Raw genomic sequence first — 25867 nt, forward strand, 5'->3', positions numbered from 1 at the left:
GAGCCAATCTTTAAGGTTTAGGTTCAGACTTGAAAATTAAAAGTATTTTTGACTTCGAATTAAAGAATAAAATTTTTTTGAAAAATTTGGTGATTTTATTTTTATTGTCAAAGATCCGGATCCGGATCCGCACTGACCAAATTTTGAAGATCCGGATCCGCATAAAATCAATGCGGATCCGAAACCCTGCTACAAACACTTGCACTCATTTAGACACAACAACAATGGTACTAAGCTTTCTGACTGCATTTCAAAGCTTAAAGAACAGAACAAGCCACACAGCCTAAAATGGTCAATAAAATCCCTTGCAACGACTTACAACCAAAACTTCAAGAAATGCCAATTATGCCTGACAGAATGTGTTTCCATTGCCCATGCTTCAAAATCAACCACAACATCACTCAACATGAGAAATGAAGTCCTCAACCACTGCGTACATCGGAAAAAGTACTTACTGGACCAAACTTAACCTTGTATGGCCATATCATAGCAATTTTTTTTATATATATCATGCATAATATTCATTACTGCAAAGTACATATTGCCTTTTTATGTGTTAAATAAGAAACATTAGTCATAGTTAAATGGTAAAATTTAAATACCTCACCACCTTCCCCCTTTTTTATTATGCAAAATTACCCCACCCCCCCCCCCCTACTCATTCCTTACCTCCACTGGAGGAAAAAAATCATCTTTTGTTTTTAATAAACAGTATAAAACTTATGCTCATTAAAGCATTATGTCTTTTTTATTTATAACCAACTGAAGATTGTTTTTAACATGAAACACTGTGTAATGGACTTATCAAATAAAAATAACATGTTTAATTAAACTGTGTTGATCACTCTATGTAATATATAAAGTAGTAAGGTTTTTTGTCTGTAGCTGAAGATTTCTATAACTACTGAACAGATTATATTCTCCATTTTAGAGAAGCTCCTTCTTCTTCTGCTAATATATTTTTTTAATGAACATGTTTAAAATGGACAAAAGGTTACAAAAGTCTTATTTTTAAAAGTCAATTCTAACATGCCTAAAGATCTATCCGTCACAGATTAGCGTATGGACATTTTAAAAATTTACCTAAAGTTCGACCAAGCTTTTGGACAAAATCCATCAGGAACCAATGATTGCCCACTGGTTGACAATCCACCAATGGGAGGAGTTGATGGTTTAGAATCCACCTCTCTGATTGGCTCATACAAATCATTCCTCACTCTCAGCGTTTGATTGATTGGATGGCTGCTTCCCTTCATTCCCGCATTTTCTAAGCCCGCCAAAATTGTATCAGTGTGCGCTTTTTGTGGAACTGGTTTGATGATCTTTTTGGCAGAATTGTCGTTGGTGCGCGTGTTTTTGGAGCCACTTAGGGTTTGTTGCTGTGGGGTTAGACGCGTGAAGCCATCGAAGAAGGTCTGTTTAGCAGGCGTAGTTTCCCTTAATAATAAATAATTACCTTACTTTTTATTTATATAATCTATTTTATCATGTTTTAAACAAATTGTTATTTTCTATCCATCAATCTATCGATTAATCTATCAAATATTTGTACATCAATCTATCTGTCGGTCGACCTATCCTACCAACTAAATATACAGCAATCTATCCATATCTTATCCAACTATTAACCAGGGTTTCGGATCCGCATTGATTTTATGCGGATCCGGATCCTCAAAATTTGGTCAGTGCGGATCCGGATCCGGATCTTTGACAATAAAAATAAAATCACCAAATTTTTCAAACAAATTTTATTCTTTAATTCGAAGTCAAAAATACTTTAAATTTTCAAGTCTGAACCTAAACCTTAAAGATTGGCTCTCATCAAGAGAATGTCTGAGATTTTATATAAATTTAGGTAGATTTTTCCATTTTTTCCGCATTTTTTGGAGTCTAAGGATCCGGATCCGCATTTTTTTGCGGATCCGGATCCGGATCCTTGGACTCAAAAATATGCGGATCCGAAACCCTGCTATTAACTATCTATTACCTAATCTATCTTTCCATCCAATAATTTTTCTTTCAATTAATATACAGGGTGTTTTTTTAATAGGACAAAAATATTGCTTAGTTTAACCTACTTGCCATTGACATAAGTTGATAATTAATATCTTAATTTCTTCATTGGATTGGGGAGTTTTGTAAAAGAAAAAAATATTTTGTGATTTTCAACAAATTATGCCTTAAAATCCGGTTTTTCTGAAATACCTATTTTTTGAAGATTTTTTGATCATTGCAACTCTAAAGAGTGTGCCAAAATTCGTATATTTTTTTAAAATTTAAATTGCACGGCTTGTGTTAATAGTAGTAAAATTTCATGCAAATCGTTAGAATCATAATAAACTCTAATTTTTGGAAATATATGTATCATAATCATGCTATTTGTAGTATAGGAGCTAAAATGTGAGTAAGGTTGGGACATTTTAACACGTAGCTCCTAAACTATGCGTAGCACAGAAATAGTGTTTGTATATCCAAAAACACAAGTTTAGGGCGATTCTAACGGTATGCATAACATTTATACAATTAACACAAGCCGCGCAATTAGAATTTAAAAAATGTACTTATTTTTGCACACTCTTTAGATTGGTCATGATCCAAAAATATTCCAAAAATAGGTACTTCGTCGTTATATAAATATCATAGACATTACTTAATATAATATTATGCTATTAATCAATTCAGGATGAAACAGACTCTCAAGAGGACTAACTATTGGAAGGAGACAAGATTAAGATGATAACTGTTGATGACAAAAATAATGATAATGAAGACTTCAATAATGATACTACTGAACATAACAAAGCTACTGAACATAATAATACTACAGTCATAATAAACCAGAAGATCTTCCTAATAAATAATCATCAACAAGTTGCTCATGATCATCATCAATGCCAACAGTGTTACGGACATTTATTTCATTATTAATAAAATATTAGCTTGAGATTAAATTACATGAATATTTATTAAAGTTTATATCAATCATTTAATTCAATCAAGTACCTGAAAATAATTATATAACAAAATGAAATCAAAGCTTCCTTATTTAAATTAATAGCAAAAGACTTCCTAGCAGTTATAATTTCTTATTGTCGCCTGGAGTGTCCCCATGAACATGTGAATGATTAACTATGTGAACTGTTGTCTTTATATCAATCTAAAGTTAATCTTAATGAAAAGATTTATGTACTGTCTACTTTTCTACATTGTTCACTGTTCCTGGGAACACTCCAAGCTAAGGGCCTAATAACGTTTTTTAGAGTCGGAGCTGGCGTTGATACACGATTGCCATCTACTGACAAAATGGCAACAAGAGATTAGAGGCACGACAGATGAGCCACATTACGTGGTGGCAGCGGCGGTTAGTGATACCTGCAGCACATCCGTAGCCAACAAACTCAGCCACAGACTAAATAAAGTGATATAGCAAGATGCCTGGTGGAATAAAGATTAGTAAACCTGAAAGACTTCCTAAAGATAATGTTAGTGAAGCAGATCTGTATGCATGGTGGAATGAACTTATGAACTACCTGAATCAACATGACAACTTTAAATTGTATAAAGAAAAGGGTATGTACTCCACATGGCAACCAGCAGAATCGGAAGAAGATAGAATTCTATCCCTCAACAAAGATGATAAAGGTGATCTTGATATGAGACAAAGAGACCTGAACAACTTCATCACCATCATCGCGGGCTGTTGTAACAGAGACCACTACATGATGGTAATCAAACAGTCAACCAGTCTAAAATGGATTTGGGAAGAATTGACAATCATATACCATCATCAACACAAGGGTAAAGAATTCCTGTCAATATCTGATCTTCAATACAATCCATCAGAACAATCCCCCTTATCATTCTATAATAGTTACAGAGCAAAGATCTTGGAAAACTTGAAACCACAAGGAACCACTATCAAATGGAAGAACAATTTGCTACTTGCTAAAGCAGAAACCATATCTCCCACATTTGAAGACCATATCTTGCTCACCACACTACTTATTATAGACAAAAGGTTACCAAACAAAGTAAAAGAACTGTACGGACCAAGGCTAGAACAAGGCATATTCCTAATGGACTTGAAAATAGACATTCTCTCAAATGTTTCCAAAATACTAGATGATATTGAAGAAGAGTCTAACAATGCAGCCATCAAAGTCAAGGAAAATGATTACCAAGTCAATTTCATGGGATCCAGAGGAAGAGGACGAAATAGAGGACGATTTAACTCTAACTTCTCAAGGCCTAAACCTCAGAGTCAAAATAAATTTTGTAGACTTTGTCACCTTCAACGCCAGCAGAGAAATGTTGTACTTTCTCATGAAATAGGAGACCTTGAGTGTCCGTCACTTTCTGACAGAGATAAGGAGGGAATCAAAGCTAAATACTTAGTTTCAGCAGCAGTACAAGTAGAAGAAGAAGAAGATGAACTAGAGAAAATGGCCAACCTTCATGGATATGGAAATCAGGTAAATGTTGATTTTAAAAAGTCTGATAATACTACTACTAAACATAATGATGCCCCTACCATAGTTAGTAATGAAAAACAACATTTCCATCTGACCTCTGACAACAACATACATGTCATAAAACCAGTACCATCTCAAATACTGACTGTTTTTCAAGATGACCTACCTATTCACCTAGATTTAGATTCAGGATGTTGGATTAGTACAGTAAAACTAGATTATGCCCTCAAAATGAAATGGAAAATACATCCCAACGGCCAACTAGCTAAAATAGCTGATGGTAAAACCATACTTAAATCCAAAGGTGAAATCCATGAAGTGTTCAACAGAAATGCATGGACTGTAAACTTTTCTGCAATTGTTATGGAAAACCTACACACTGATGCTATTGCTGGAAACAACTTCTTTAAAGATAATGTTGTAAGACAAGATATTTCTGCAAGAACCATAACAATCAAAAACAAATTTGTTGTACCTGAAACAAACAGAAATACAGATCTTCCTGTCAATCCAATAAATACAATTGTAACTATACCTAAAACTACTATTCTGCCCAACCAATCAATCAAGATAGATATGCCTGAAAAGAATGATAAACTTGTTTTCATTGAACCTCTAGATGGAAGATGTAGAATAGATCCACAAATAAGCTCAATCAAACATGGGAAACTAAACATAGAAAACAACACCAATGAACCAATAAAACTGGTAAAATCAAAGGTATATGTAAAAGAGATAAAGGAAGTAATTGCAGAAAACGCCAAAATTGAATACAACTTAATGTCCATGCACTCTGAAAAACAAACTACAGACAACATTAGCAATATAACTATAAACAGAGATAGACTAACCAGTGATCAAAACAAGCGAATTCTAGAAGTTATAGAAAACAACAGAGCTGTATTTGATCAAGATCTTAGACAAGGTTACAATCAAAAATCTGGCCCACACTATTGTAAATTAAAATTTGCAAATGAAGAAAGACCAAGTTCTCGGAAAGTAAACTGTGTTCAATATAACAACAAAATGAATGTTCTTCTTCAGAAAGTGTGTGATGAGTTGACAGATCAAAAAGTACTTGGAATACCACAACATGAAAATATTGAAGTACAGCATGTAATGCCAGCATTTTTGAGAAAAAAACAGAAGGCAAAGGATAAACCTAACAACGAGCTCACAACAAGTGATGTTAGACTTGTTGTAAACACATGTGAACTATCAAAATACATGAAATCCTTGCCAGCTAAGATCAGTAAACCACAAGATGTTTACAATGCCCTTGCAAAATGGAAATATGTTATCAAAACTGACCTCTATCAGGGTTTTTTTCAAAATCACCTACACAGAGATGGACAGAAATGGTGCGGAATCTTAACACCATTTGGCGGATTGCGCTTTTTTAAACGAGGAATCCAAGGTTTGATAAACCAAACAGAAGAACTGGATGAACTTCTTGCCAATCTGTTCAATGATATGATAACAAAGGGTAAACTGGTTAAACAAGCTGATGATCTATTCACAGGTGGAAATACAATAGACGAAGCTATTGACAATTTGGAAGAAATGCTGAACATTTGTAAATCCAACAATTTGAAGCTTTCTCCTGCCAAAACTATTATCTTGCCAAAATCTGTCGACATAATGAGCTGGATATGGTCTGAAGGTGGAACATTAGCACCATCACCACACAGGAAACAAGCCTTATTAGAAGTTAAATCTGATGATATCTGTACAGTCAAAGATGTACGTTCATGGGTTGGCCTCTACAAAACTTTCCTGTACCATACTCCAAATTTGGCTAAGGTAATGGATCCATTTGACAAAATTACAAGTGATAAAGACTCTAAAGATCTAATCATTTGGACAACTGAACTAAAACTGGCGTTTCAAGCAGCTAAAGACAACATTGAAAACATTAAAGAAGTCTATCTGCCACATCCTAATGATCAACTCATAATCATTACAGATGGTGCTAGAAATCCGCCAGGTGTAGGTTTTGTTCTACAGGCCAAGGATAATCATGGCAAAACTAGGACTGTCCGACATTACTCTGTCAAGCTAAAACCACACCATGTCAAATGGACACCCTGTGAAATAGAGTCTGTAGCATTTGGAACGGCCATAGAAGCTTTCTACGACATCATCAAGGAGTCTACCAAGCCTGTCATCATATGCCCTGATAGTAAGCCTGTCTGTGATGCAACAAATCTGTTAAAAAAAGGTAAATTTAGTTTATCCCCACGAATTCAAACTTTCTTAAACAATATGGGTAAAGTTTCATGTGATGTACAACACATTTCAGGAAAGTCGGGACAAAACCAAATAGCAGATTTCCAATCAAGAAACACCACCAATTGTAATGCAGATATATGTCAACTATGTGAATATGTCAACCAACAAGCTGATACTATAATTGATGGTAAAATTGCTACTATCCAAACAGATATACCATATGCTAATAGGTTATCATGGAAAAATGTCCAATCTCAAGACAAAGCAATAACTTTAGCAAGAAATGCAATCACAACAGGACAATTGATCTCAAAAAAACCTGGTAAAATAAATTCAGATGCAAGGAAAATTCAAAATAATGCCAATGTTGCTCAAGATGGTTTGTTAGTTGTATCCAGAACAATACCATACTCAACTACAAAAGAAGAAAGGATTGTTATTCCATCAAGTTATCTATCCACTCTAGTAAATCAAATTCATAATCAAAACAGCCATCCATCTAAACATCAACTGAAACAAATATTTGATAAATACTTTTTTGGAGTAGGAGTGGCAAATATCATAGATGAGAGATTTATGAAATGTCAGATTTGTTGTGCAATGAAAAAACTGCCAAATACTAATAGATTTCAAACAACAACAAATACACAAACACCAGGAACACACTTTGGCTGTGATGTAGTCAAAAGAGCCAAACAAACAATCATAGTTATCAGAGATCAATTTTCCTCCTATACAACAGCAGACTTCATAGACAATGAAACCAGTGAATGTCTTGAAAATGCCATAATAAAGCTTATTACTCCCATCAGACACACTGGAACAGTTATAATTAGAACTGATCAAGCAGCAGGATTTGCAAAAGCTGTAAAATCATCTAAACTTGAACAATCAGGAATTAAGATAGAATTAGGAAGCAGTCTAAACAAAAATTCAAATGCTGTCATTGACAAAGGTATTCAAGAATTAGAACGTGAAATTACAGCCATCAGTCCTAATGAAAAACCTATTGATCAAGTCATTCTGGCCAAAGCAATTATGAACCTTAATAGCAGACTCAGAAGAAATGGAACAATCTCAGCAAGAAATATACTTTTCAGTAGAGATGACAAACTTATGACCAATATTGTTCTTGATGACACTAAACTATCCCAAGACCAGATTGAAACTAGAACAAAAAACAATGAGTTGAATAACAAAAAAGTAAGTCTTAAGCCAGAAACTGTTGAAATAGGAGATCATGTCATGCTAAATAGCAATCCTAAAAAACACAATATTAGGGACATGTTTCAAGTTATTTCTAAAACTGATAATTCACCAAACATAATAGTAAAAAAAGTTGGAGGTGAAAGAATCATCAGAACAAGAAATAAACAATATGAAGTCTTGAATCAACATGTGTTCAAAGTACAAAACAATACTAAACCTACAAAACAACCAAAGTACCCAAATCATCAATACAGAGTATTTGATCCTGTAGCAAGATTCACAGAATCAACAGATGATGAAAGTGAACCTGAAACTGTAAATGATGAAATCACTGAGAAAAACTATATCAGTGAAATAGATGATGATGAAGATCATCCTGAAAACACACATGTTGATGATAATAAGGGCAATGAAGACAGTGAAGATGAGTGGCATGAAGCTGAAGATCAAGACAAAGGAGAGAAAAGTAAAAGGAAACCGATAAGAGAAGTTTGGGTTGTCAATGAAAATACCTCTATAATTAACAATCTCAAACAAAACATAGCTGCTGTCAAAATTCAAACTTGGTTTAGAAAAAAATCTGCTAAAAAAACTAGATACAATCTTAGAAAATACAAAAACACCCCAGAAAATCTAAGACACAGACAAAGTGAGTCAGAATATGAAGCAGCACTCTCCTCAGAATTTGAAAGAACTCATACTCAAGATAGTCAAGACAATATAGAGCCAGAATGGGATCCGAACCCTAATTGTACTGAACTATATGATGAGTTTAATGAAGCTATCCTTGCAGCAGACTTAAATTTGAACTTCACACGAAAAAGTACTGATCTTATGGCAGTGTATGATTTCAGTCATGTCCTACCTTTAACATCTGAAATGAAAGTTCAAGGCAAAACATCCAGGAAACCTTTTAAATATTTAAAAAGTTTAGTGAAAAAAAGGGGGGGCACTCCATCAAATGGGCGACAAAATTAAAAAGAAAAAGGGGAGCGTCGTTATATAAATATCATAGACATTACTTAATATAATATTATGCTATTAATCAATTCAGGATGAAACAGACTCTCAAGAGGACTAACTATTGGAAGGAGACAAGATTAAGATGATAACTGTTGATGACAAAAATAATGATAATGAAGACTTCAATAATGATACTACTGAACATAACAAAGCTACTGAACATAATAATACTACAGTCATAATAAACCAGAAGATCTTCCTAATAAATAATCATCAACAAGTTGCTCATGATCATCATCAATGCCAACAGTGTTACGGACATTTATTTCATTATTAATAAAATATTAGCTTGAGATTAAATTACATGAATATTTATTAAAGTTTATATCAATCATTTAATTCAATCAAGTACCTGAAAATAATTATATAACAAAATGAAATCAAAGCTTCCTTATTTAAATTAATAGCAAAAGACTTCCTAGCAGTTATAATTTCTTATTGTCGCCTGGAGTGTCCCCATGAACATGTGAATGATTAACTATGTGAACTGTTGTCTTTATATCAATCTAAAGTTAATCTTAATGAAAAGATTTATGTACTGTCTACTTTTCTACATTGTTCACTGTTCCTGGGAACACTCCAAGCTAAGGGCCTAATAACGTTTTTTAGAGTCGGAGCTGGCGTTGATACACGATTGCCATCTACTGACAAAATGGCAACAAGAGATTAGAGGCACGACAGGTGAGCCACATTACGCTTTAGAAAAACCGGTTTTTAAGGCATAATTTGTTGAAAATCGCTAAATATTTTTTTCTTATACAAAACTCCCCAAGCCAATGAAGAAATTAAGATATCGATCATTAATTTCTGTCAATGGCAAGTGGGTTAAATTAAGCAATATTTTTGTCCTATTAAAAAAAACACCCTGTATAATTATATAGGTAATTATGATGTCATCAATCTACCTAAAATCTATCTAGGTATTTAATTTACCTTGAAGATGAATGCCTCTGATAAACAGGATATGAAGGTTCATCAAATAATTGCCTTCGCGGGTTTTTATTCTAAAAATTGTTTTCATTAATAGGAGTAATAGCTTACAAGTTTACAAGTAAACGATTGAGCACTACTTCCCCCCCCCCCCCCATATAAAAATGTACAATCATTAGATTAAAACCAGTTTTTTGACCGTGACTTTGGTATCACGGGACAAAAAAAAACTGGTTTTAATCTTATAATTGTACATTTTATATCCGCGGAAAACTGTTTATAATACGATGCGAGAAAAAAACTATTACCTCGCTTTTAGATCTATTTTCACTATAATTGATATGATGGGTAAATGCTGATGGGGTTTTTCTATTCTCGTTTTTCTTTTTTGAACCAACGTTTCCACCCCGTACATCGTCCTAAGATTAAGATGAAACATACATAAAAGCGAAGATCTAAAACCGATAGGACAATTCTACCATCCATAATACAAAGTAGTACGATGCCTGTCTGTCCGTCTGTCTGTCTGTCTGAAGCTTAGGATCTCAGTAACCACTGAACCGATTGGGCTCTACTCTTCACTTCAAGGAATATACCTACTGGTCCTGTGATGGTTTTAAGCTATTTTCTTGGGGGGTGGGACACCCCCAACCCCCCATAAAATGAACAAATACCCCTCACAAAGAAAAAAAATAATTTTTCTTTTTAAATTCAAATAACACAAAAATAGGTTGATCACACCTCTTGGGGCAAAGCCCCTAGAGGCTAGGGGCCAAGCCGCTAGTATAAAAATAACATAAAAACTAACCGTTCCGGATGGACGGACCCTTATTATAGAATTATATTTTAAACAATTTAATTTTACTAAGAGGGTAGATCATCCCCCAGAACAAAAAAAATGTAAAGAATAAGTTGAAAATCTTTTCACCTGAAATTGTAATCTTTCCCAGTTCTTCTTAGCCACAAATTCTTTAATTCCTTTGATGAAAGGAATGACCATATAGAAGGAAGTTGCATTGTACCCAGTCTTGCTCTTACAGTTCTATAACAAATATGATGATAAAAAGAATAAAATGTTGAGTAATGGATGGATGGATATATAGAATATAGATAGATAAATTAAGAAAAAATCACCATGTATCCCTCCTGCAAATTAAAACTATTTGCCACAATCAAGTTGAATAAAAGTACCCAAAGTTTTTATGCCAATAAATGAGAGAACATATCTATAAACCTTTAGGTACCAGAATAATTTTCAGTAAAAATGTCTCTTATACAAAATAAGCATTTAATTGTTCTTTATCTTATTCACCTGGTCTGCTTTATTTGAAGGTAATGAATTAACATCAAACCATCTGATATCTTTTATTTCACATCTACCAGAATAATTTCCAGTAAAAGTGTCTCTTATTAAATATAAGCATTTGTTGGAGCTTCTTTAACTTATTCACCTGGTCTGCTTTGTTTGAAGGTAATGAATTGACATCAAACCATCTGATATCTTTTATTTCACATCTAAAAAATAATAATAACAAAATTTGATTTCATAAAGCTTTATTTTAATATTGAAACAGGGCATACTATTTTTCATATATGGACTTATGAACAGCATATTAAAAAATTATGGGAATATAAACATAACGGGGACTATGCACGGACGATAGCATGAGATTCTAAGCACCTTCCAGCAGTGATTCTAAATGTTTTTCAAGAAAATACTAGGGTTATGTTTAATATCGTTATATCGATTTAAAAAATGAAAAAAAGTTTTATATGAAAAAAAACTTTTAAAAGTTAGGAATTTTTGACGAAATATTATCAAATGTTTTGTTAAGTTCAAACTGCTGTGACACAAAAGTAAACTTTTTCACCGAAAAATGTTAATTTAGAAAAAGGGATGGTACCTTGTAATATTTAAACAGTTTTATTGGTGTAGGTACTTTGGTAATTTACAGCATTTTATTATGTTTTGGCGTGTTATTTTATTTGAATTTTTGTACTCAATAAAATATTTAATGATACTTCGTCAAAAAAAGCTTAACATTTCAGAGTCTTGTTCTTAGAAAACCATGGTGAAACTTCATTTTTTAAATCGTTGACAATGTTAAATATGACCCTAGTATATCAAGCAAAAAAATATTTAGATTCACTGCTGGAAGATGCTTAGAATCACTTGCTCTCGTTCGTGCATAGTCCCCTTTAGTTAATAAGGAAGGGTACCTAAGCTTAAGAGAACAAGATATATTTTTCTAAATTAAGTTATTTGAAAAGTTACTCTTTCAAATCATAAACGTCCAAGAGGAGCTGGGGGTAAAGGGGTGTTTAACCCCTTTATATTACACCCTCAAACCTTTGAAACCACTCGTTTCACCACCCTCAAAATAAAAAGCTTAGAAATATCTTTACCTGGTTCTGGTTTGAAAGGCCGTATTTTCCTGAACTCCAGTCACAATATACAAGCGGATAAACTGCTCATTCAACTGGTGCTCTAGAAAAGGATTTATTATTATCTTGGATTATCATGTAAAGTAGAATTGTAGAGGGCTAAAATAACGACCCCCCACACCCCCTACCTTTATCCCAAACCTCCTTAGTGAATAAACTGGTAGGCGTTTTCCTCTTAGGAAAATTTTTTTCAATTTTGAAAATTTGAGTACCCCCCCCCCCCCCCCGACAACGAACAACTATTTTAGTTTAGGTTAAGTTATAGGCTAGGAAGCCGAGCGCTGCGGCGAGGCAGGCAAGGGGGCAGAGCGCTGCGGCTAGGCAGGCAAGGGGACCGAGCGCTGCGGCTAGGCAGGCTAGGGAGCCGAGCGCTGCGGCCAGAGTTGTTCGTTGTCGGGGAGGGGGGGGGGGGGGGCGGGGGTTACTCAAATTTTCAAAATTGAAAAAAAAAATTCTAAGAGGATAATACCAACTGGTCAATGAAAGACAGGGGAAGTAGCAACCTAAATTGACGACACGTGACTTATTTCCAGTCATAATATCCACGTATATTCTAAATCCATTGCTCTATAATAATGTTAACTAAATTAGTTTCTATAAAAACGAATGTCTTTTTTCAAAAAGTGTCACACTTTAAAATTTTTCTGAATAAAATCATCAAAATTAAACTACACCTAATGACAATTAATGTCCATTGCCATTCCATTATGATAAACAAAATCACTTTTTCTTAAGATTAAAACTATTTTTGAAAAGTTTGGTTGTACAACTCCATCAGAATATACTTTTTGAGCCAACGGATAATAGAATGTGATTACAAACTTTGATTTCATTTACAATGCTAATTCTCTTAACCACTTATTCATTTTAATATTCTATACTTAGAAAGTAACTTTAAACTAAACTTATATCATTATCTAAAAACATATAAATGGCTGAACATCAGTGTTTCGGAGCCGGGAGCCGCCATATTTTGCTGGACTCGGAGCCGTAATTTTCTTTAAACAACGGCTCCGGCTTCGGACTAGATAAATAAAGATATTTTTTAAAAATTATAATTTGGTAACTCTGTTTTGTCATGTGCAAATGCCCTTTTTAAGTTTTTCAAGTCCATTTTTATCAAAAATTGAACTTTTAAAAAGTCAAAAATAAAAATATTTTTTTTTTAAAACGCCGCTGAAAATAATATTTTTATTTTACCTATAAATACATCAGGATCTACTTTATCACTGATATCATAACCAGTTTCTTCTAACACTTCCCTGAAAAGAATAAAATATTATTATTAAAACATCACAATTTATACACCATGGCATCATTTCGTTTCCCATTTTAATCTTTCAGTCATCTGTCTAATGATATAAATACTTGCAGATAAGTATTTAGAGGACTTTAGGTTAGAAAGCACCTGGATGAAGGTTAGGATGGGGGTATTTTTCCCACGGGGTGATTTCTATTTGGAGGGTGGAGGTATCCTCCTCCAAAATAGTTGTAAACCTTTCCTTGACATATAAGACGTTTCACTGTAAAGGAGAACCATATAGGTTCAGCGGTTAGCGCGGTCTTAAGCAACATACACAAAAATATAATATTACTTTAATAGAAGGATATACCTGGCAGCACAAACGCTAGGATCTTCGTCCTGGTTGATTTTTCCCTTGGGGAACCCCCAACTCGCCTTGGTCCAAAATCCCTAAATATTACAATTCACATTAGGAATAGGCGCACAGACACATTTTTTTAATCTACCCCCAATACCAAGGATCCTGTAATTATTGTAAGAAAGAAATGTTGTTGAATAGCTAGATATTTTAAAAGGGAACTATCCACGAACGAGAGCAAGTGATTCTAAGCACCTTCCAGCAATGATTCACAGTATTTTTTTAGTTAATATAATAGGTTTATGTTTAAAACCTATTTGGTTAATCAACTAAAAAGTTATGTTTCACAATGGTTTTATATGAAAAAAAAACTTTGAAAAGTAAAGCATTTTTTGGTGCAATATCATCAAATGTTTTGATGAGTTCAAACTATTTTTTAAAAGCTTTGACACAAAAGTATACTATTTTCATTAAAAATGTATATTTAGAAAAAGGGTTGGTAACTTGTAATATTGTAAACAGTTTAATTAAGGTACTTTTGCAATTTACAGCATTTGATGCTTTTTGTCCTTTGAATTCCACAAAGCATTTAATGATATTGCATTAAAAAACTATTTAAATTTCAAATTTTTTTCATATAAAAACATGGTAAAACCCAACTTTCTATTTGATAAACCAAATATTAAACATAAACCTAGTATATTCACTAAAAAAATACTATGGATCAATGCTGGAAGGTGCTTGCTCTCGTTCGTGGATAGTTCCCTTTAGGGATGGCAATCCGTATCCGGAATCCGGAATCCGCCCAATTTTTGGCCAATTTTGGAATCCGAATCCGGAATCCGTTTTTTAATAGCGGATTCCGGATTCTTATTTGGTAGGCTAAAATTAGCGTCTTGAGTTTTTTCTTTCAACTCCTCCTCTTTGAAGGCAATGATTTTCAACATTATAGGTATACAATATCTTTTAAAATCTGGTTCGATTCTCGGATAGAGAACACCAAGAACATTTTTTTGGGATATATGTAGTACTTAATTTTTAAAAAATTTAAAATCCTTTTAAAATATTGCTAGAATCCGGAATCAGAATCCGGAATCCGCCAAAAATAAGAATCCGGAATCCGCCACTTTTTTGACGGATTCTTTAAGAATCCGGAATCCGAGTCCGGCCCAAAAATTCAACGGATTGCCATCACTAGTTCCCTTTAAGATAAAATGATGCTGGTGAGGTAAAAGCGATTTCCATGAGGATTGAGGATATGTCAACATTGAAATATAAATCCTCAAATGAAAACATCTAATAATAATATCAATGCTAATATTTCTAGTGTTCCGTGTAAGAAATGAGAATTTGTAGCGCACAGTGGGATCTTTTGAAAAAAATCGGGACATCCAAAAAATTTAAAATCGACTTTTATCTATCCTAGGAATTAATAATGGCTGTAAGTAGACAGCTAGAAAAGAAATTTTTAAAAAATATTCATTTTTGGCGGATTTATGCCATTTTTAAAAAAGGTACCTAGTGAAAAATTTCTTTTCAGTTTTGATGATTTTCCAGATTTTTTTACACAATTTTTTCAAAGCAACAAAAAATACATTTATGTTCATCTTATGAAAATAATTTTTGATTGAGGTACTTTTCAGATACCTGTACCAATGTCTAATTAAAGAAAAATTTTAAAAAAGTATTTTTTTGGTGGTGTAAATTGACATTTTGTGAGAAAATTTCACCAAAATTATTAAGATTTTTAACCCCAAAAAATCAGTTTTCTCCATTTTACCCAAAAACGGACAGGAGGCCCCGGGTTTTGCAATAATAATATCAATATACAACATTTATTGTGTATAAAACAGTTTTCACAACCTGGGGCCTCTTGTCCGTTTTTGAGTAATTGAGCATTTTACATTGCATGGTTTGAACAATTTCGTTCTTGTTAATTTCAAATTTTCCCCCGTTAGAGGGGGAAGGAGTCATTTTAGAGCCCAAAGTCATCTCTGCAATGTTTTCAAACTTTTTGAGGCGGATCTTTCTTTACTTCTGCATTATTTGCCTCCGGCCAACCGTTTCGCCGTTATTTGCCGCCGTTGGCGAGATTTTTAACGATTTTTGCCGTTCTCGCGGTTTTAATGGACATTTAAGGGTTAAAGGAGTCGTTAAATAAAAATGACTTATAAATACTTTTATTTTAGCAATTAAATTTGCTCAATTTCATGTGTTCTAAAAAAATTTGTATTTCTAACTGGTTTTGGTCCAGCAGAAATTCAAATTTGCGAATTAATTATAATATTGCAAAAACATTATATATATACGCATCAGAGAGAAAGAGAGAAATATACATTTGAGAGAGAATATAATATTAGTAATTATGTTTATATTCTTATACAAACTTTAAATGAAGATAGCTAGACTTAGAATAAAGGTATTAACACAAAATCAAAAGTGTTTTGAAAATTATGTTATTGTTGTTTATATCTGTAAAAAAACATTTGAAAACATGCCTTATAAGTGTCCTATTTTACTTATACTGGACCTACCTAAAAATGCCGGGACTCGAACTGGGTGCACCTGACGCTATATTCATGTTCACAAACATTGTTTGCATTGAAGAAATATTTACATAGACGTTAATTTTGTTAAAATATTCCTATCCTAACTAAAGTTATGAAGTTTTATAGATTTTTTAAAAATAGGGTAGCTTCGCTTCTCCAAAACAGCAAGACGTACATACCAAATGCACAATAGAAGTTAACAGAGGCAAAATTTAAGTTATTTCCGAGTTAAAGCAAAAGAAATTACATCATTTCTTCAAATACAAGCTTATTTATTGAAGTTTACTTTTGTCTACTCTAAATGTCCCGTTTTTTTTCAAAAGATCCCACTGTGTAGCGGACAGACTTAATTAATTGCAGAGTAGCTATGCGCCCCATAATAATAATATACTTGTATTCAATCCTGTTTAGAAATATTATGAATATATATTGTTTTTCTCTTTTGTATTTGCTATTCCTTCACCAAAAATATATAGAGGGATGGAATCAATTGCAATTGTTATCCTTTTTAACCCATTCTAATTAAGTAGATATTGAATTTAGTATCGTTTTGTTTGTGTATAAATAAACATTATATAGAACCTCTGTGTTATTGGGGATTGAAGCGAAGCTTCTCTACAGTTAAACTGAGTAACGTCTGTCCGTCGGGTTCTGCAGCTCGCGCTAAGAAATTGAATAAATGCACTTACTTGAACTAAAAGAACTTTATCCAGGCAGTTATTGAGTATGACTGCTCCGTATGTTGGTACGGACATCTTGTAGGCTCTCCATTCTTCCAGAATTCCATCCAGGTTTACCACATGTTCCTACATACAAATTATAGCTATTTATGGCATCGGTTTATTGACAGATTTCCATGGATATTAAAATGAAACACATAAGTATTTAAAACCAGTTTTGTTAACCGCGACAGGCCGAAAGCCCGGGATAAACTGGTATTAATTTTATGGTTTTTATTTTATAATTCGTGGTTGTCTATAATGCAATGCGATACATGATTAAGTCGACGTCCGCTGTTTATTTAAGTTATTTTTTAAAAAAATTTGTTGGTTAAAGTATATTTTTTCCAAAGGCGATTTCTTTTGGTAGGGTGAAGGTACCCTCCCCCAAAACAGTTACAAGCCTTCCCTGGATCTATAAGAAGCTTCACTGTAAAGCAGAACAATATTGGTCAAGCGGTGAAAAATATCTTAAGCAATAGGCAGCTTCACAATAAAACAAATATATCCTGTTGTTTTTATAAGGATCTCTTGATACAATTGGACTAATAATTCAACATTCATAATTCATTTTTATAACAAAATTATGAATTTAGTTCAAAAATGAATTTCTATTACATATGAAAGAAAACTTTCTTTTGAAAGGTCACAAAAATGCATAATTTTTGTTTGGTAACAATTCTAACTTTCATTCTTTTCTTTCCAATTCAATTTTTAATCAAAGTTCGAAGGTTTGAAAAACAATACCTTTGAACATTGAAAGAGTTAGGAACTAGTTCGAATGCGTGTTAGATGGTTTTAGCCTATTTTCTATTCAAAAAAATCCACTAGTATATTTTGAAATAGTGGATTATTTATCTTAGTGTCTATGACTTTTAATTTCTATATACATAGATACATTCAAATTACAAATATCAGGGCTCGGCGGCGGCCGTCAACCGCGACTAAGCCTCAAATTTAAACCCGTTTGGATTTTTAAAATTTTTTTTTGTAAAGAGTGATTGCCAAATTTGGAATAGGTTTAGACCTCAATTGATTTTTTAAAATTGTAAAAGGTTGACCTGAGGCTTACAGGTGGCTGCCGAGTCCAGGCAAATATTCATCCAACTGTCAAATTTATTTAATCATTGTCTGACTGTTTCAGTAATACTTTGTAATTTTACTAGAATCATCAACAAATTATCTGTTAAAAGTTAGTTTAGCTGTGTGATAATCCAAAACTAACACAATGCTAATGGATAGACAATGGAGATAAATCAATATACAACCCCAAATTATCATTAACAAAATTACCCCTTCTGTAGATGGAAATTTTTGATAGATATTGGTTTGGACATTGCTATTTTGTACCGCCCAATCAAGATTTCGTGAAATTTCCAACAGTTTTATGCTGACGAATGAGAAAACATGATTATGAAACGTTGGGTACAAGTATAATTTACAGTCCAGTATTCCCCAATCTCTAACAAATGGCAAATGTTAAAAAAGAGGTCAAGATCCAAATAAACTAGGAAAACGTGGCAAAGTTTGTTGGAATGAATATGCTTCATCAAGATTGATTAGATATGTCCGATCTTTTTTTTTTATTTCAGCTCAGCAAACAAAATCAAAGTTGGATTCTTAAAAACTATTTATATTTTATTTTGTATATAACAACATCTTTAGTATATACTAGGGTTGGGCCGGATATCCGGTTGGGCCGGTTATCCGGCCATTTTCAATATCCGGCCGGATACCGGATATTAAACCTATCCGGTTAAAGGATATCCGGCTGATTTTTGACGCCCGATATCCGGTAATTTGCCGGATATCGAACGTTGGCCAGATATCCGGCCCAACCCTAGTATATACTAAAAAGTAATTTGCAGTAGATTTTATTAGCAGTAGAGAAAACTTCTCTAACAAGAATTTCAATCTCCACCAAGCACAGGGTAATAGACAGACAAACGGACATAGCGTGTCATAGAGATGATAAAAAAGTATTGTAAATTAATTTTACGGCATTGTCATTCCTTTCCTGTCAATTACCTCATACGGGCGAGGTTGTTGTCCTTGACACTAGCGTCAAGTCCAACAGCCCTGTATTATAACTAAGGGAAGCCCAATCTCTCCTTTTCCGTCCAAACACCTCGGTGAATCAGGTTAAGTAACACCCAAAAGACAATCAAATTTTTTCTTGAAGTCCTAACTGTGTATGGTAATGAATTGCGCCTATTTTGTGTCTATTAATGTCGCGCATCTGTCAAAGCAGCAGTAGGAATTATTTTCAACGTCCTTAGTTTTGACTCAGTGTTGAGCTGATATTCAAACTCATCACCTCCCTGGCGACTAGCGGATGCGCTACTGTTTTAAGCCAATTTCGCGGGTTAATTCCTTACTTCTAAGACCTAAATAATATCAACAAACTCATTTTAAGGGCAACTTTTTAAGGCCTCCACTCAGAAAAGTGCAGAAAAACTTGCAAAAATTGTGAAATCTTGCAATTTCCTCCTTTACTGCGGATGCAAACTGAATAATAATAATTCTCTTTCTTTTAAACATTTAGAAAAAATAAGAAAAATGAACAATAACACTCTTATATAAAAGTGAGACGCAGGATCTCGCTCACGGCTCAACTAAGGTTTTCATTAACACAGTAACTTCTCATAAGAAGGTTTATCACTATTTTAGGAGTAGATATTACCACGGACAGACGTAGAGAGACCCTAATTAAAGAAAAGCTTCGCTTTAAAAAGGCATCAATGAAAGATAAAAGAGCAAAAAAAAACACAAGAAAAAATCAATGTTGATAAATGACTGTTTTCATAATTCATAATTCGACCACAAAACTTTTTAGACAACTTAATACTTTCGCTTAGTAAAGTCTGAGATACAAAAACAGGACAATGTTTTACAAATTAATCCCACTAGCTCCAATTAGAATTAACAAAATTAACTATTTCTTAAATTTAAGTTGTTACGAGGTAAAGTTTGGAAACTGTTTTTAAGTACAATCCAATCTTGATCTAACCTTCTAACCCAACATTTTTATGCCAACCAATGACTGAACTTTAGGAAGCAGCATTATTTACTGTCCATTCTCCCTTCTCTCTTAAGTTAGATTCACGCAAGAAATCTTAGCGGATAGACAATGGAGGATAAATTGATGCCCAACCCAAAAATAACCCCTTCTGTAAATTAAAATTATTGGTTGAAATGATAATACACTGCTAGTTTGTACCAACCAATCAAGATTTATAAAAAAAAATTCCTATGGTGTTTAAGTCAACAAATAAAAGTTTATAACAAACCTTGGGTACCAGAACAGAAGACAGTCCAAATGACCCCCCCCCTTGTCTCTCTCTCTAAGTAAAGTTCAAGTCTCCTTATATGAAATATATATGTTTTCACAAAACTGCTCAATTTTAATTCGGAGCGCAATTTTTAACCAACATAATATCTCCAATCTTCAGGAATGTAAAACTTTTTTTAACGCGGAATTTTTCATCAACCACCTTCATTGTTAAAAGTGTGGTCACTATTATGGCAAACAAAATGAAAAACTGTCAATAATAAGATAATTTTCCTCATCTGCCAATTAGTCTAAAATTTGCTCTATTTAAGCAACCAATAGCGGCTTATAACATATTTTGTCCATTTGAAAGAAACACCCAAACATTGATCTTAGGGATAAAAAGGTTTTGTTGATCTATCAATTTTACTATCTATCTATCTATTTTGTTGTCTATCTATCCATCTTATGTCTATCTATATATCTATCTATTTAAAGCTAGAAAATCTTATAAGTAATAACATAACATGCATCTATGGAAGAAGTGGAAACTATATGCCTTTTTAGAAAAGACATAATAGATATTTCTAGCATCGTATTATAAACAGATTTCCATTAATATAAAACTGTACAATTATAAGATAAAAAAACCCTGTTTTTTAGCCCCGAGATGCCGAAGGCACGGGCTAAAAACTGGTTTTAATCTTATGATTGTATATTTTTATCTTCGTAGAAAATGAATATAATACGATGCTAGACATAATTTTTCAGTGAGGCTGAAAACCGGTTCTAATCCACTGGATATTAATCGGATATGAAGCGATACTGGAAAAAAATATTCTTACCCTGAGAAAATGCACATGCTTGAACATGTGCTCGGCAAACGTTCTGATGTTTCCCCCCTAAAGAATAAAGATTTATAATTATAAAAAAATTCAGGAAAGGAGGGAACATTGCACTGTAAATTACACTGGTATCCAAAGAATCCACACTGATTAGTCATAAACTTTATTAATTAAACTAGAAGTGTCAAAACATTTAAACCAAATTTAATCTACAAATGGAGAATTTTGTTTTTTACTTATCATTGGGATTAAATCAATATATCAATTATTGCTTTATCCTTTAAAACAAATATAAACTAATAAAGTTTTAATTTATTTTTTGAAGGAAGTTATTGTTAACATTTGTACTTGAAAAATAGACACTGGTAAGCTAAATACTAAGCTTCCGTAAAAATTGTCGGCTAACCATTACAGCCATTTAAGTAATCTTGAAATCTATATTTAGTCGTTAGTGAGATCTTAACCAAAAGATAAAAAGCTAACTACATATCATATTACTAGCAGCTTCGACCCCTAGCCTCTAGTTGCCTCGTCCCAAGAGGTAAAAAAAATTAAGTACCACTAGTGCTGCAAACACTAATTTTAAATTAACTGCCTAAAAACAATCCAGGGGGATTTTTAGGAGGGGGTTTTCCACCCCCCAAGAAAATAGCCTAAAACCACCGCAGGACCAGTAGATATATTCCCTGAAGAGTATAATATGGTTCAGTGGTTACCGAGATCTTAAGAGACAGACGGATGGACGGACACAGTCAGACAGACATCATTATGCTTTGTATTATAGATATGATGATGAAATTGTCTGACCAAATTAAAACTGTAACCTGTAAATTTAGATGTGGCTGTTTGTTGACATAGAAATCTATATAGAACCAATGTGCTTCCTCTAACTAAAATATATATATAATGAAATAATAGATGGGAAGATACATAGATAGATAATGATAAAATAGATGGGAAGATACATAGATATATCAAGATAAAATAGATGGGAAGATACATAGATATATCAAGATAAAATAGATGGGAAGATGCATAGATATATCAAGATAAAATAGATGGGAAGATACATAGATATATCAAGATAAAATAGATGGGAAGATACATAAATAGATCAAGATAAAATAGATGGGAAGATACATAAATAGATCAAGATAAAAATGATGGGAAGATACATAAATAGATAATAGTTCATTATAATGAGGATTTTACTTTACATGTCGTCTTTCACAAACATATTCCAAAATTTATGGTTGTCTTTACAAAAGGTTTAATAGTCAATACAAAAAACCCTGGAGGGTGCTCTTAACCTAACCAAAAGTAAGCATAGAAAATTCGTGTTTCCCCAAAAGGGGCATTGGACTGTAAATTACTCTGGCACCCAAAGTGTTGTAACCATGTTAGCTTTGGGTACTTTGATTGAATTGTGATTGGTTGGGATTCAAACTAGAAATGTTCGAACTGTTTAACCAATAATTTTCATTTGCAGAAGTGGTGTTTTTGTCTATCGCCATTGGGGATGTAAATTAATTTATAGCCCATCGTCTTATCCCCTAAGATCCATGGGATATCTCTATATCAAGATATAATGGACAGTTAAAAAATTTTCTTCAAAGCTACAAATTCATGTTAAGCTTCATAGAAATAGGTATTATGCAACAAGAGAGTGGTCAATGGGCTGTTTATTACACTAGTCCCCAAAGTTTTATAATAGTGTTTTCTTATTCGTTAGCTTAACTACGTTGTGGACATTTAAAAAATTTTCATTGGTTGTACCATTAGGTTAAGTGTCCAAATATTTCAATCATTAATTGCAATCTACAAAATGGGTAATTCTGTGTATCATAATTGGTGATGTACATCAATTTATCGGTCATTGTCTTATCTCATTAATTCCCTGGGCATTATGAGTCAGAACGTCAATTAATTACTTTATCTAATTCTACCAAAAAACACAACAATAAAACTTTGGATAAAATTTATTAATATCTGCTAGCGGCTACGCCCCCTAGAAGCCTCTAGGGGCAATAAATAGGGGAGATACCCTCCCCCAAAATAGATAAAAACCTTCCCTGGGCCTATAAGAAGCTTCATTGTAAAGAAGAACCATATCGGTTCAGCGGTCGGCGAGATCCTTCGCTACAGACAAAAAAAGCTTAGTACATTATATAATTGGATATAAATCACCACCCACTCTATATTGTTATCTTACCAAAATAGTTTAATTTGTTTCTTCAAAAATCTTAAATGTTAAATCATCTTAAAGTACACACACATAAATCTTACCAGATAAAGCTTCTACTTATTTCTTAAAACATATTTAAGTGTCATAGATTAATCTACTTTGTAATTAAAGTTAATTAGCTGTAATAGATTTAATGATTTTAAACAAGGAGGATAATATCAAAGTGGCAAAGCACATAATTAAAGTTACTAGGGTTGGCAATCCGTCTAATTTTTGGGCCGGATTCGGATTCTTAAAAGAATCCGTCCAAAAATAATAATGGATTCTCCACGGATTCCGGATTCTAACAATATCTTAAGAGGGGGGGGGGGGTGAAAGAAAAACTCAAGACGCTAATTTTAGCCTAACAGTTAAGAATCCAAATCCGCTATGAAAAAAAAACGGATTCCGGATTTGGATTCCAAAATTGGCCAAAAATTTGGCGGATTCCGGAAACTGACATTTAATGCTTATATTGAGTAGAGAATAGAAGAGCCCCGCAGAGATTATATCATTTAGAAATAGAGCCCCATACGGGATGTAATCAATTCAAATTAACGGATGGAAGGGAAAACGGTGCTAGATAGGGCGGCTAAAATAATTTATGGGGTAATTACCTACTTGATGAATATTTGAAAGAAATGTCAGAAGCTATAAATCTCTTTATACTACAGCGTTATGGAAAGACATACGGACAAAATAAGTGACAAAGTAGCCATGCCTCTTAGTCTTAAGTTATAATAACTAATAATGTAACACAGTTATGGAATCTCGACCACAAAGATCTTTTTATCCAATCTTGACAAGTGAGGTATTTTTGGAAAGAGGAATATACATAGAAAACGCCTATGTAAATTAGAAAATCCGCAGAAATCATATTTGCAAGTTATTTGCAAAAATCTGCAATGTTAATTTGCAAAATTAATTTAATGCCTTAAATGACTTATTTAGAAAAAAATCTTTTTATGAAATGTGTTTATCTATAAGTTTAGAAAATCTAAAGAAAATAGTTCTTTTTGCTTTTGATATACATATCAGATAAATGTATATAAAATTAGTGACCAAAAACTATAAAACATGTTATAAGTTTTTTCAACACTGTCATTGATAAAAATGCACTTTTAGGTTTACTCTTTACCAAAGTTGCACATAAAAACTCTTTTTATTAAGTTATTAAACAAAATAAATTCAAATCAACAATTAGGCGTTTTTTATAATGCAGTAGACCATTTTGTAGTTGTTTTTTTGGCATTTATTTTGTTTAATTACTACATAAAAAGAGTTTTTATGCACTACTTCGGTAATTCTTAAACCTAAAAGTGCAATTTAATCAATGACAGTGTTGAAAAAACTTATAACATGTTTTATAGTTTTTGATCACTAATTTTATATACGTTTATCTGATATGTATATCAAAAGCAAAAAGAACTATTTTCTTTAGATTTTCATACTTTGCAAAAATGTCTTGGTTACTTTTTGCACTATATTGACTCTAAAAAGGATTCTATATCTGATTTTTACATTTAGGATGATAGATTTTATGCCAATTATTGTGTTTACATCAAGAAAAAAATTTTTTTTGTTCCTATACCTTTTTTTATCATAAAATGTGAGAAACTGCTTTTTTCATATATAAGGTGAAAAAAGTAACACTAAAGAATTTTTTTTTGCCTTAAGTATGTTCTAAACTTATAGATAAACACATTTCATAAAAAGATTTTTTTCTAAATGAGTCATTTAAGGCATTAAATTAATTTTGCAAATTAACATTGCAGATTTTTGCAAATATGATTTCTGCGGATTTTCTAATTTACATGGGCGTTTTCTATGTATATTCCTCTTTCCAAAAATACCTCACTTGTCAAGATTGGATAAAAAAATCTTTGTGGTCGAGATTCCATAACTGTGGTAAATAGCATATTGTTAACATTCCTTTCATATGACATCAGCGATTCGGTAAACAAATATCTTCCACGCATAAAAACGAAATCTACTCTTCTTTACAAAATCGTTAAGCGCTTTACTTAAAGATGTCTCCCCAAGAGTGTTAGTAAATTGTCCCCTAAAGGGGGTGGGGGATTAGACTCTTCATAAAAAAAAATAAAAAATTAGGTAACAACAAAATAGACCTGAAAACATATTCTAACAGTATCCTTTCTTTCTTCATCGTTCAAGTTCACAATAAACCTAAAATACAAAGTTTTTATCAAATTATCGCAAAAGTTAGAACTTGGTCGGACGTCAGTTGAGTCTACGGGCGAAGCTATTAATTATGAATTTAGTAATTCAAACCCTTTTGAGTTATTTTTATAATTTTATACCTAAAATCCCTTCCACCTCATTTAAA

General features: G+C 32.8%; 2 protein-coding genes across 3 annotated transcripts in view; one reads left to right on the forward strand and one right to left on the reverse strand.

Annotated features, from left to right (window-relative positions):
* The window catches only part of DCP2 (decapping mRNA 2), a 50350-nt gene that overhangs the window by 23843 nt on the left and 640 nt on the right, over nt 1–25867 (reverse strand). The window contains exons 2-13 of one of the 2 annotated variants that reach the window (XM_080177633.1): nt 25650–25707; nt 22121–22186; nt 21297–21353; nt 17151–17267; nt 13925–14004; nt 13512–13573; nt 12273–12354; nt 11179–11242; nt 10795–10908; nt 10175–10285; nt 9870–9940; nt 1084–1437 (exon numbers count right to left, since the gene is read on the reverse strand). In XM_080177633.1, the coding sequence (XP_080033759.1) occupies nt 1084–1437; nt 9870–9940; nt 10175–10285; nt 10795–10908; nt 11179–11242; nt 12273–12354; nt 13512–13573; nt 13925–14004; nt 17151–17267; nt 21297–21353; nt 22121–22186; nt 25650–25707 (1236 nt within the window). Of the gene's footprint in view, nt 1–1083; nt 1438–9869; nt 9941–10174; nt 10286–10794; nt 10909–11178; nt 11243–11317; nt 11382–12272; nt 12355–13511; nt 13574–13924; nt 14005–17150; nt 17268–21296; nt 21354–22120; nt 22187–25649; nt 25708–25867 lie in introns of both variants that reach the window. The other variant, XM_080177632.1, reaches the window with a different exon arrangement.
* LOC145332793 (uncharacterized) lies at nt 2740–9542 on the forward strand. The gene is made up of 2 exons (XM_080177851.1): nt 2740–4472; nt 8968–9542. The coding sequence occupies exons 1-2, from the start codon at nt 3432–3434 to the stop codon at nt 8992–8994; spliced, it is 1068 nt and encodes a 355-aa protein (XP_080033977.1). The 5' UTR covers nt 2740–3431; the 3' UTR covers nt 8995–9542.

The sequence above is a fragment of the Acartia tonsa genome, chromosome 11 (assembly GCF_053477335.1).
Source record: "Acartia tonsa isolate MP-2025a chromosome 11, ASM5347733v1, whole genome shotgun sequence".
Lineage (NCBI taxonomy): Eukaryota > Metazoa > Arthropoda > Copepoda > Calanoida > Acartiidae > Acartia > Acartia tonsa.

Coding starts and splice junctions, on each gene's coding strand:
- LOC145332793 (XM_080177851.1), top strand. CDS start 3,432: ATGCCTGGTGGAATAAAGATTAGTAAACCTGAAAGACTTCCTAAAGAT. Junction 4,473..8,967: donor TTCATGGATATGGAAATCAG/GTAAATGTTGAT, acceptor TAATCAATTCAG/GATGAAACAGACTCTCAAGA.